The sequence below is a fragment of the Pristis pectinata genome, chromosome 2 (genome assembly GCF_009764475.1).
Source record: "Pristis pectinata isolate sPriPec2 chromosome 2, sPriPec2.1.pri, whole genome shotgun sequence".
NCBI lineage: Eukaryota > Metazoa > Chordata > Chondrichthyes > Rhinopristiformes > Pristidae > Pristis > Pristis pectinata.
The window spans coordinates 31,695,919-31,709,698 of NC_067406.1; the positions used below are offsets into that span (position 1 = coordinate 31,695,919).

At 39.0% G+C, this 13,780-nt stretch overlaps 1 protein-coding gene across 2 annotated transcripts in view; it reads left to right on the forward strand.

Moving 5' to 3' along the window:
* The window catches only part of LOC127567501 (mucosa-associated lymphoid tissue lymphoma translocation protein 1-like), a 63,843-nt gene that overhangs the window by 23,317 nt on the left and 26,746 nt on the right, over positions 1-13,780 (forward strand). Inside the window, exons 7-13 of one of the 2 annotated variants that reach the window (XM_052010467.1) lie at positions 541-637; positions 1,064-1,105; positions 3,045-3,071; positions 3,850-3,903; positions 4,304-4,507; positions 11,469-11,646; positions 13,627-13,701. In XM_052010467.1, the coding sequence (XP_051866427.1) occupies positions 541-637; positions 1,064-1,105; positions 3,045-3,071; positions 3,850-3,903; positions 4,304-4,507; positions 11,469-11,646; positions 13,627-13,701 (677 nt within the window). The remainder of the gene's footprint in view (positions 1-540; positions 638-1,063; positions 1,106-3,044; positions 3,072-3,849; positions 3,904-4,303; positions 4,508-11,468; positions 11,647-13,626; positions 13,702-13,780) is intronic. The other variant, XM_052010468.1, reaches the window with a different exon arrangement.

Sequence of the window (13,780 nt, forward strand, 5' to 3'; positions counted from 1 at the left end):
TCTAAGTGCTTCTTAAATGATACGCTGGTACCTGCTTCAACCACTTCCTCTGGCAGCTTGTTCCATATACTCACCACGCTCTGCGTGAAAAAGTTGCCCATCAGGTCCCTTTTAAATCTTTCCCCTCTCACCCTAAATCTATGCCCCCTAGTTTTGGACTCCCCTACCCTGGGGAAAAGACTGTTACCATCCACCTTATCTATGCCTCTCATTTTAAACATTTCTATAAGGTCGCCCCTCATTTTCCTACGTTCCAAGGAATAAAGACCTACCCTGGCCAACCTCTCCCTAAAACTCAGGTCCTCTAGTCCTGGCAACATCCTTGTAAAGAATTCAAGATGCCTTTCCATATTTGCATTGATTTTGGGAGCATCATTTGCCAAAATATGTCCTGAGAAATTCTGAGCAGTAATCCCACAATCTCTCTTTGTTCACCTATTGGGTGTGAGTTTTCTCCACAAATGGGAATGTAAAAAGTTACTGCTTTATTATTTTGTTCATTTAAAAAACTTATGCAAACACACCTTTATTTGTAAACAGGTGAATAAAATGAATCTGGACAACCAGGGACAATACCGTTGCCATGTGTTCAATGACATGGCAGAACTCTGGAGTCTGGAAGCAGAAATTATTATAGGTAAGGAGTTGTAAATTGATTTATTATTGTCACATGTACCGAGGTACAGTGAAAAACTTGTCTTGCATACTGTTCATACAAATCATTTCATTCTACAGTGCATTGACTCTACAAATTGTAATGAGATCAGTACCCATTCTTGTGCCCCAATACTTTAATGAGTTTTGATAAGTCTTGACATAGTAAGTGGATCATGCAAAATACTGGAGTGTAGCATTTTGGTTACTAGAAAAAAAATATTTTTAAAGCAAAATTGAAACAGTTGCTTTCCTTTAATCTGACTAGTACGGGACTCACAGGGAGGGAGTTGGAAAGGAGGTATTACGCCACATTAATTCTATCTTTTCTGAAATGTGCAGGGTTATATGATACAAATACTAATTTTTGCAATTTTTCTTTCTTATTCAAACTTACTTTAATTGTTAGGGCCCAGGCACAGTGCAGCAGTTGCTGTGGAATGTGACGAAGGTAAGATGTCATTATGGCACAGTTAAATCAAACGCATGCTGCTAACTTTGTGGCTTGTTCTCTTTCAACTGAATTCCCTGGTGGGAAACAGGGATGGATTATTCTTTCCAAAAAGGAAAGGAAAATCAGAGCAGAACTCATCATAGTACAGAGGAAGAAGTAAAGAAGCTTCATGGAGACAGGGACAAACTGAATGAGTGGGCAAGAACCTGGCAGATAATGTAGAAAAATGTGTTTTGTTAAATGTTAAGAGAATGGGTATTGTTGATGTTCAAAGTCACTGAAAGCCAACATGCAGGTGAAGCAAGCGATTAAGAGGGCATATAATATGTTAGCCTTTATTATAAGTGGATTGAACACAGGAGTAGGGAAATTGTATTGTAATTGTATTGGGCTTTTGTCAGACAACACCTGCAGTATTGTATGTAGTTTTGTTTTATTTGCTTAAGAAAGGATGTACTTGCCATAGTAGGAGTGCCATGTATATTCACTAGACTGGTTCTGGGAATGACAGGTTTGCCATATAAGGAGAGATTGAGTGGATGGACACTTCATTCACTGGTGTATGGAAGAATGAGAGGCAATCTGATTGAAATGTTCAAATTGTTAAAGAGCTTGGCAGGCTAGCTGTCGGGAGGATGTTTCCCCTGATTAGGGAGTCTGGAACCAGAGGTCACAGTTGGGGTGTAATCCATTTAGGGCTGAGATGTGCAGAATCTTTTTTTCACTCAAAGGGTTGTGAATCTTTGGAATTCTCTATAGAGGGCTATGGAGGCTTAGTCATGTTCATGCAAAACAGAGATCGATATATTTCTGGATATTAAAGGAATCAAGGGATGTGGGGACAGTGCTGGAAAATGGTGCTGAGGCAGAAGATCAGTTACAATCCTAATGAATTGTGGAGCAGGTTCGAAGGATTGAATGGTCTCCTCCTCTTATTTCATATGTTCCTATAACTGATTTTAATGTTGCCATAGCTTGTTATTTTGTTGAGAGATCAAAGCAATCTCTCAAATCACAAAACTTGCTGTAGTGAACAACGTTGTAGTTTTACAATCAAAGAGGGGGATTAGACTAAGTTTAGTAGAATTTAGTAGAATTAAAATAAGACAATTTGTTTGTGAATGTTTTGCTTATAAAGGCGTGGATTGTTGGAAAGATTATTTTGATTTGAACGGGTTTGTCAGAGATTTCATTCAGACATATTTTTATTGCAAGGCCTGGCCTTGCTCTCTAAACAAAATCTCAATTTGGGATGATGAAAATAATGGCGATTATTTTTCCATCATTTTTGATGCCTTCCCATACATCAGGTCAATCAACATTGGAATGATGTAGTTCCCTTCATCAGAACTGCTCCACCATTGGTGGTGTATCTTCAGCTCGCAAGGCCCTGGGCTCTGGACTTTCTTCCCTCAACATTTCTACCTCACTACCTGTCTTTCCTCCTTTAAGGTACTCTTTGAAACTTTCTCTTTTGCCCAGCTTTTAACTATCTGGTTCAAAATCATCTTGTGCCTTTGTATCAGACAATCTTATGAAGTATCTAGGGATGTTTTAGTTAAAGGCTGTTCATAAATGCAAGCTGTTGATCAGAACTGCACTCCAGTTCTGGTAAGCCCATTCAATTAATAGTTGATCCATTTACCTCTTTCAATGTTTATGTCTATAATTATCCAGTTTATTTCAAATCGCCAATAATTGACAATTTTTGTTTTAAAAAAATCAGCATAGTAGATGCATAAAAATCCTGTGATTTTCCATTCTTGGAGAAATGATATGTAGGTCCACCTTGTGTTATTCCCTGCTGTTCTTTACCCTTTCTGGACGTCTTATTTTAGTCTGTAGGTCAAATTGAATGGTTAGATTTCAAAAGAAAAGAAAGTAAGGACAATTTTTTTTAACCACAACCTACATTTTGGTTTTCTGAATCTTTCAGATGAATTGAAGTCTTCTGAAGAAGCAAGTAAGTGTTTTCTGTCACAGTGTGTTCCAGTCTCTATAGAAATAAGATTTGAGTTTCCATGATGTAAATGTTATGTGTCTGGGCTCCAGCAACTGTATTGGCATTGTGGATTGTTCCCTTAGTTTTGCTGCTGTTCTTGTTGAAAAATATCACAGAACATTATTGTAACTCTGCCCTCCCTTTAAAATTCAATGGCTGAATAGAGTTTGCTGAATTTATGCCAATGTAATTTATTCCAGAGTTGCTGCTGGGGGTTCAAGATTAGTAGACATTTAATCACTCAGTCTTGCCAGACTTAGTACTTTTTGTCACCTGGTATTATTTTCTTATGAAGATTTGTTGAGCTTGTGCACTGGACATAGCTAGTGACCATTGATGAAAAATTGAGGCATCAATATCCGCCACTTAATGCAAGAGAGAATCTCTTACCAAGGTAACTTCCATTGAGGCACACACTTAACATTTGTCATGTCTCAAATTATGACAGTGTAATTAATCATAACTTTGCCTGGCATATATTTTGATTTTTCCCACTTATAATAGGTTTCAGCCCGATGGAGAGAAACCAAATCTATCATTTTCCTAAAGAATGCCAGGAATTAGCGAGATCTGCATTAAAACATGGATGGTAGTAATTGGAATTTATGAACCATAAAGTTTAGCTAGTGTAGATACAAATATTTTTTGACTATGATGGACAGTTGTTGTAACAACAGAGGAACAAAGTAACACTGTGATTAAATTTTCAGTAATATTAATTTTCTTTCACTGCTGTTAGGTAATCCTGGTGAGGTTGGACAGCTGGACTTAGAAATTAACCAAAGACATTATGGTAAGTTGTGTCCTTTTCCTTGCTCTGTTCTTTTCATATGTCAGTATGATGCAAATGCAATAAACCCAGCTTGGGGAAAGCTTAACTTTTTCCCCTTTGGTTGTTCCATTAAATGAAGTTCAGCCAAACCTTACTGAAACACACACATAATGAAGTAACATCATGAGGAATTAAAGTGAGCCAGAATGGTTTGACGTTGCAGCCTAGCCTGGAAAATCTTTGATGTTGTGCAAATTATTTGTGCACTGTGCAAAGGAATTTAATCAAAAGCACTTAAGCAATGGAAGACAGATTTTAACCAAAGACAGTTTTACCATTGTAATATTTGCCAAAATAATTTAAAAAGGATACCTTTATGTGCTACTAAAGTGACATTATTTTAAATCCATTATATTTGCAGCTACAGACAAGGTGGCTCTTCTGATTGGCAATATGTCCTATCACAACCATCCTAAACTAAAGGCACCGATGGTGGATGTATATGAACTGACCAATTTGCTACGGCAGCTGGATTTTAAAGTTGTATCTCTGTTGGACCTTACTGAATCAGAGATGCGCAATGCAGTGTATGAATTCTTACTTTTGCTGGACAAGGGAGTGTATGGTATGTTCATTTTTGATTCATTTTGGATACTTTGGTTTTTTTTATTTCTGAATGAAAGGGACCTGTTTATTGTAGTCTTTTTATCTGACTCTTAAGGTATCAAATTTATTTATATTTTAAAATGTATGTGATCATAGTGTGATTAAAGAAAAGAAGGATTGGACCAAATTAATCTCTTGGGTATACAGTTGCTAAGTTATACATGCACTGTTGATTTGAGTTATAGAACATAGAACAATTACAGCACAATTCAGGCCCTTCGGCCCACAAAGCTGTGCTGAACATGTCCCTTCCCTAGAAATTACTAGGCTTACCCATAGCCCTCTATTTTACTCAGCTCCATATACCGATCTAACAGTCTCTTGAAAGACCCTATCGTATCAGCCTCCACCACCATTTCCGACAGCCCATTCCACACACTCACCACTCACTGAGTAAAAAACTTACCCCGACATCTCCTCTATATCTACTGCCCAGCACCTTAAACCTATGTCCTCTTGTGACCGCCAATTCAGTCCTGGGGAAAAGCCTCTGACTATCTACCCTATCAAAGTTATCCAAGCCAAAAATGTCATAATTGCAATTTTTGGCTGCACAGACTAAGTTGATCTCAATTCACTTCATTGTCACTGATCCATTGTGGATTTTGTTTCACAGTTTGCCTTTGGGGAATAATGTAATGTGGGCAGCAATAATGGATCAGCTGCCTGTAGTGATTGTTTTACACCATGGCCTAAAGTCAGACTTGCCCTGACATTGTGGGGTATACCAGCATATTAGCAACTCTCCATATTTGCAGAGAACTGTTAGGTGGCACTACAGGTAAAGGTGTCGAGTGTTACTTGAGTTACATGAACTGGGCGAAATTAGTTGACCACAGAGAGCTGGGGAAGGTTCTTTGCTCAAGATCATTATCTGGTGGCCCCTGGTGGTAAGTGCATGTGCAACAGCATTAGATCCGGCTGAATGTGATGCTTTCCATGGAGACCCTGTTGACACTTTGGCCATGATATTGAAGCTCCTCAAGCCAGAAGGAAGAGAACTGAAAAATACGTGTAATACAATCCCATCTCACCATAAATCCTAACATACAATCGGGAGCCTGATTTGAAATTAATAGTTGTTGGAAGTGAACTGGAGGTGGGAGCTGTCACTTTCCATGGTAGTGGTTTTTAATACTCCTAGTATACCAATAGGAGAAGGGATTCACCCACCCTGCTCCTCCTTATGCTCCTCAAGGGAGATCTTTGGTCTCCCACAGCTCTGATTACCACTCTCTTTTCTCCATGCTCTTCCAAACTCTGAACCAATTAGCAGCCTCTCTCTACACACCCCTTGCACCACCAGCTCAGCCTTCCTGTGAATGCAAGTCTCTTACTCTGTCAATTTTTATCTCCTTCTCCCTTTTACTCATGGCATTGCAGGTTGCATAACTTAGTCAAATCAGCAACAGCTTCATGCCATGGAAATGCATTTCAAAGGATCTACATGGCAAACATTTATTGGTAGTTTTTGTGTAAAAAAAAGATTTTTGAAGGAATGGAAAGTGTTGTGCAAAGCAAAGCCAAGCTCATAACTATTTCTCTTCTCATTTTACTTTCACTTTTTGCATTTAGCCTGAGTGTATTTTCCTTTTAAAATGACACAAGGTAAACTAAGTCAGCATTGGCTTGATGTATGTTTAAGAAAGTGGCAAACTCAGAACAAGCCAATTCAACAGTCATGGTACATGTTGCAACAGAAGTTCTTTTTGTGTCAGCAAGTTCTTTTAGAAGCAGAGCCAGACATGAAGGCCCTACCATTAATGTTTGCAAGTAAGATAGCTGAATGTCTGAACCTGAATCTGAGGTGGCAAGTGCCCACCCACACATCCTGTGGCTGTTGCTGAAAAGGCTTTTCTGATTCAGATAACAGTTTGATAAAAATCTGTCTACTTTTGACACCAAAAATGAAAATTAACTCTTTGCTGCATGCAGAGAGCAACAATGAAAGTTTTGTATTTATTAAACTTAATTGGGTAAAATGATTTCCTTTTTATCTTTTCAGTCAAAAATTGTCCAGCACTGACTTGTTTTGGATACCAAACCCAAGTCAGATGTAGTAGCAATCAGAAAGTTTTTCTTCTTTTCTAATGCTTTTCACTGCAGTAACCGCATTCTCTCCACACCAGATCACAATAGAAACAGTTGCTGCTGCAGCTTACATATGTTGGAGATCAAGAGATTTGCTTTAAAAGAGCATGCCTCATTTCCATGTTGCCTTTGTCCTAATTAAAGACAAGATGGACTAAAAAACCTAATGCACCAGCATAAAATTAGAAAATACCCCTGTTGACCCCTGTAGTGAATTTGTCCATCCACTGGGCTAAGAAACATCCACTGACCTCCCAGTTCTGTCTTCAACCAGTTCATAGTCTTTGATTCAGTATTGTGAGGACTACCCGCATTTCAACGCTCGTACGTCTTTTGACCATTCTTCAAAATTATCTATATGTTGAACTGCCAAAGCTCTTGATGAATTAAGATCAACAATTAAAAAAATTAAATAGCATAGCACTATTTTTAGCACAATGTGATCATTTTTACCCAGAGTAGATTGTATTTGTCACATTCTTGAGTTTGCACTGCGCATTCATGAAATTCTATTAGGCATGACCTCGCATCTGTCACTCATGATCCCTTTCTCAATTCTTGCATCAGTTGAGCATAGGTTGATGCCATTCCCCATGTGTTGCTGCATAAAACCATGCTAGGGAATGGCCTACATTGTCCTGGCGTGCCTGTGGTTGGGTACTCCCAAGACAACTTTGTATTACTCCCACACTGCTAAATTGGGAAGTATGCTTGAGTCCACCTCTGCTCCTGATTACCCTCCACAAAAAGTGTTGGGCTTCCCACCTCCAGTCACTATGTAGATTGCTAGCCTTGCAGTTCTATTTTCATGCTGCCCACAACCAAGTACACTGTCAATCTTACTATCTTTCAACCCCAACACAATGCTGGTCCTTATTGCCAATCTCCAAACTCCAAATGCCAATTCTACATCCCTAAGCGTCTAATTCCCCAAACTTCATGGTCACTTGTAGTGATTCCAATTTGTTACTTTCAGATACATAAAACTAGGCTCAAATCTTAAGCTGTTGTTCATCAGAAAGCAAATCAAACTCTGGCTTAACGCTTCATCTGAAAGATTCTCAACATCAGTTAATGTGCAGAGGTACTGAATCTCTACTCAGTTCACTAACCCCTGGGAAATGCTGATTTCACAGTCACAGTAGAGAGGAAGATCTAACATCCTCTGTAGTGTCCTTGAGACTCTGACAATCTGTCAGAGTACTGTTACGATGTCATTTTGGGGTTGTGTTGTATTGTTTCACTCCATATCTTCAGAAAAGATCTGTTGTGATGTTGACAGAGTTGAAATTTTATTTGAGTCTAGGGCGATGTAGGGAGCAGAGTAAGGAGTATATGTTGAGTTCCACGAGGTACATTTCCTGCGTTCATGTGGCTGATGAGGAGAAAGCCTTTCTGCAGTGTGCATGTGGCAGGATAATGCATTCAGAGCTCCATTCATTAACATTATTAGAATATTGTATCTGTGTTCCCTTGGATTTCTCCCCCATGCATATGAGAGAGAATAGGGTACAGGGAAATAGTGCGGGAAAGGGATTGTGCTGAGAATTGGTATAGACTCGATGGCCTGCTATATTGTGAGAAATATAAGATGGGGAGGCAAGACCACTGGCCATAAAACCTAGAAATTGGTTCTCAGAAATGTTATTTGTAGCCTCTATTTATTCAAAACGTTAATAACGTAGCATAAGATGAAGATGATAAAAACAGGAAATGCTGGAAATACCCAGAAGGTAGACAGGATCTGTGGAGAGATAAACAGTGTTAACCTTTTAAATCAATGGCCTTTAAAGGTTCACCCAACTAAAGTGTTAATTCTGTTTTAAACTCCTGACCTGTTGAGTGTTTCTACTACTTTTTTCTTTTGATTTCATATCTGTAACGTCTGTAGTATTTTGCTGATGTAAAAGATATACATGTAAAGACAATTTTTCTGGGTAAGTATTTGCACTTAACACTCTCAGCATAGAACTGGGTGTGCCTGCTTTCAAGTTATGAATTTTACATGCCAAACTTTACTTTGAGAATGCCAGAGTTAAATGAGCCTTTAATGTCAAATTTACGGTAACATTCACAGTTACCTCACTAAAAACTAGGTCTCAATCTTAAACTAGAAGCTCTATTTTTTTGTAATTTTTAATTAGGCATAAGAGACATTGTGCATTTCCTGTTGAAAATCTTTCCAATATTTATGAGGAATTCTATGACAAGTAGTGAGCAAGAGCTATATCATCATTATTATTTAAATTTGAATGTTTCTAATTGCCAAAAAGTTGGTAGACTAAGTTTTCTGAAACATTCTGGTGAAGCATTTATGTTAAATTGTTTGCAACCAATATAGTTTAAATGGAGAAGCAGCCGTTTGGAAAAATCAGAGGAGTATCTCAATAATCAAGCATGTTAGACACACAATTTCCCCCAAGATTAAGCCCGCTAAGGCAGCTCCTGACTCACTTGCTGCAGGCCTTTAGTTTAAAGATGTGTGAAAACACTTGACATCAACTCGGAAGCATCCTAATGTGTATGCAAAATGTAAATAATTTGCAAAAGGGCAAGAGGTAAAGAATTTTTCAGTAAGCCAATTAATCGCAAGAACTAGATCAGGAGAGGTTTTGCCTTTTAAATCTTGGTAACTATAGGCAGAGCTCTAAGACTGTGGTGCCTCTGGTCTTGATCTTGATATTTATATTGAAGGAGTCTTCAACTCTTCAAGTTGTCACATTCCAACCTGAACAGATGCAGAGATGAAGCATGATATATAAATAGAGATGAATGACCACGTGGAATCTATAAAGGCATTTTGTTCCCACATATTGATAGTTTGTCAAGAAGGTGAAGTCTAGGTCTATTTACAGGGCTCACTGACATCTACATCAGTAGGGAGTCATTTGTCAACAACAGTGTGATTCATATGCATATCAAGTAACAGACTTGTATGTACGTATTCGCAAATTTCAAATGACGTATGAAGATATTGGAGCTTTGAATTCAGTTCTTTACTAGCTTAAACATTTTTATTACATTTATCTGTATTATTAAATGCAAATTTAATTTATGGTGATTTACATCTTCACACTTGACTCTGCTGCCTTATTTAACAGCAGCCATCTAAATGTAGGCAAATATTTCTTTAAATGGCAATTATGAGCTAAAAATGATTTTTCATGTCCAACTGAGCGAATGGATGGGACCTCAATTTAATGTTTATCGAAAAAAATTGCAATCCCTCAGTACTTCACTAGAATTCCAGCCATTGATCCATAGTTCGAAATTCTCCCGGATAAGGGAATACTGACTATCTACTAGCTGCACCACTGTGCCACCCATATTCTTCCTAATTCCCCTGGTTAAAAGTGCGTGAGACTGAGAAAGAAGTTAGTATGGGGCAGAACTTATGGATCTGGGGAGAGTGCTTTGGAGCAAGAAGTCTAGGGGGAATTTGTGGGTGAATTGAGCAAGAGTTCATCTCCCCTGTCATTATAGTTTGAAAATAGTCATCAATTATTTTTTTTCCTGTGAATCATCTTCCTGTGCCTCAGTAGGGCGACCTGCTGTAATGCAGGATATGGGTCAAGTGATCTCTCGGCCTCTTGGGATTGACACAGAGGGGAATGTAACATTGTGTCTTTATAGTGCTGCATAGGGATGTCACAGTGATAGTGCAGCTGTCTTATGACTAACCTAGCATCAGCACTGTTCCCCTGACTTTACTAAGTGCAGGGTGAATTTTCATGAGCTCCATGGTTTTCTACTCATAGGCCTAATAATTCAATCAACCTGCAAACGATATAAATAAACATCTAGGTTATCAGTGGCCCTAGAACATTCTCAATTGCCTGAAAAACTCAGGGGGGTTTGGTGTATTATATTTCTAGAGCCGAGTCTTCAGAGTAACTAACACCTGAAGAAAAGGTGGTGATCATCCAATCTTTTTATAGACACACCATCAGTGAAGCCTGGAGTATTTAGCGGTGTGGTTTTCAGGTGGACCCTGCAACCCAAAGCTCCAAGCAGTAGGATATTTACCAGGGCTTTGAAATGTAAGATCCATTGTCAAACTCTAAAGTGTTCCACAAACCACTTGAGAGACCTGACTCCTGGCTGTACTTTGCTGTGTGTTCCAAAAAAGAATCAAATAAAATTCCAATTTAAACAAATGGATATCCTGCTACAGAGATTACTGAGTGTGTTTTCCTTGAGAGTTCTTAAATGCAGTAAATGATTTCCACTGATGGCATTCAGTTAGTCATCCAAAGAAAATGACGAATTATCTTAAAGCATGCTGACATTGATGTGGAAGCTTAAATGGCAATTATTATGTTGCATTTTCAGCATTCACTACTTGACCTCTGGTACTCTATTTTTTGATTAAGGGTTCTGGCCTGAGTTTCCCAACAGGATCACTGAAAGATGATCAGAACCAGAAACCTGAGTCTCATAGGGATGAGACCAATGGTAATAGTACCAAACTGTACCATTATTCAACCATATAGATCACAGAGCAAATTTTCTACCTTCCTGGCCCAACCTAAAAGAGAAGGAAGACAGAGTGCTCCTCATTGAAGCTGGATTGTGCGCTGGGATTGGGCTGGTTATGGAGTCTCATTTAAATTTGATTTTTGGCATGGCTTCCTTTTGCAGAGATGTTTAAGGAGTTTGCCAGTAGTGTGAATACCTGATGTTGCTTCAGATCAGAGGAGCATAGGCAGCACAGTTGGAAAATCCTTAAAAAAAAAGCTGGGATTTCTTTTCTTCCTGGCGTTCAGTGAAAGTATCAGTACATAGTGATTGGTGTATTTAATGATCTATGTCTGGGTTAATTATTACAGGTTTGTTGTACTATGCTGGACATGGATACGAAAACTATGGAAACAGTTTTATGGTGCCGATTAATGCTCCAAATCCCTATAGGTCGGCAAACTGCTTGTGTGTGCAGAGTATCCTAAAGCTAATGCAAGAGAAAGAGACTGGATTGAATGTCTTTCTACTGGACATGTGCAGGAAAAGGTAAATCTAACTGTCAGAGAAAATTGCAACTTTTCAAAAATTAATACAGATAATTATATTGGTTTTATTGTTACCATCCATCTGTTGATCTCCAAGTTTGGTGCCATTTAAAGATCTGGAAAATGGTGACAGCCAAACAGTTCTATTACTGTTAATGGCACAGCTAACACTGGGCAGCAGCTAAGAAGATCTACCCTAGTGGTTAAGGTACAACAGTAATGTGAGCAACCTTTCAAGGACTTAGTTGCAAACACATTGACAATGAAGTTGAGAAGTACATTCTTCAACACCAAATTCAGCTTTCCTTTAACCAATATCTTTACCCAATTTGTTTCACATTTCTTTCCAATAAAATTGAAGTGACAGGTTATGCATTTGCATGCATGCCTCCACATGAACTGAGTCCTCAATTTAACCCAGGATTCCAGAAGCTACAGGTCCCTTCGCAGACACAATAAGAGGAAAATTAAAGTGAGAGTTACGCCATGTTGCTCATGTCAAGAGTAGAATTGCAGCCCTTGCCTGGAAGTCAGACACTGTGATCAAGAAATTCTTTGGTGTGAAGAAAGGTGCACTAAAGGTGCATGGTTCTGCAGGTCAACACAGGTATTTAGTGTGGGCCTCCTGCTGCACCCAAGTCCTTGCATATGTAGAGCACTCACAGGCCTTTTCTTATTCACTCTGTATTGACAGGTGAAGTGGAGGTATACAGGTGCTGGGAATAATGGGATGTGAGAAGAGATGAAGAAAGAGTTGGGGAGAGTTGGGATCAGAACCTCAAAGGTTAGGTTAGGATATCAGGGAGATGGATGAGGGAAGGGAATTCACAATTGCCTGCTGGAGGGCAGGCAGATTAGTGTCACGATCTTGTGGGAGTGGGTGGGTGGATTTGCGGGGTTCCCAAGCAAGAGCTGCCACAGGGCTGTTTTTAATTCAGAAGCAATCTACCTAGAAGAGGATCCCAGTGTCAGATTCCATGGGTTTGGGTCTACTTAGTTGTGTCCCATTCAAGTATCACTGAAGCAGACAATCTGTGGTCTATGCATGAACATTTGAAGTTTGCAGAAGCACCACTCAGATTTCTATTGCACCTTGTTAGACCCCACTGCACATGCATGAGAGGGCAATACAGTTAGATTGTATTCAGAACCAAAGTTTAAGATTGACATGTTAAGTGCGTTTCTGAAGAAAATTCTATCATGTTGCAGATATCAGTGTTGTGCTGTGAGAAAGCATTTCTCTCTTCATTATGGAAGTTCTTTGGTAGAGCCACAAAATCATAAAGTCATATAGCACAGCAACAGGCCTTTCAGCCCACTAAATCCATGGTGACCAACAAGAACCCATCTATACTAATCCACATAGCCTTCTGTGCATTGGTAATTCAAACATTCATCTCGATACTTCTTAAATATTGTGAAAATCTCTGCCTCCACCATCTCTCAGGCAATGCATTCCAGATTGCAACTCCCCCAGGTGAAAAAGTTTATCCTCAGATCCCCTCTATCCCTAGTCCTTACCTTAAATCTATGCCCTCTGGTTTTAGATATCTCCATTATGAGGAAAAGTTTCTCACTGTCTATGCCCCTCATAATTTTGTATACCTACATCAGGTTCCCCTCTCAGCTTCCTCTACTCCAAGGAAAACAAACTCAGCCTATTCAGTCTCTGCTCATAACTGAAATGTTTTCATTCTAATGTCTGAGTTATTGGGACTGAAGGAAACTCTCCAGGCACAGTTGATTAAATGCTGCTCTGTGATTTATCACCACAAAGACATGGAGGTTCTCTTAATATTTGGTCTGTGCTGAATTACCTAGTCATAGTAAGTCTCAGCACAGGTGGGTGAGGGAATCTGGGTTGAATGTGATGTGAGGGTTAATGTAACGTGAGTGGTAAATGTGGCTGTGAAACTGTGGGAGTGGTTAACATGGATATGGCATACTGTGTGGAATGAGGAACTTGATTCTATGTTTTCAGGAATGTCCATGATGATACAATTCCAAATATGGAGGCCTTAAGAGTGACAGCCAATATTGTGTTTGGATATGCAACGTAAGTCTATCCTGATGAAGGACGTAATTCAGTTAATATGTCAACTCTTGTACTGACTAATTATCAAAATTGCTAAATT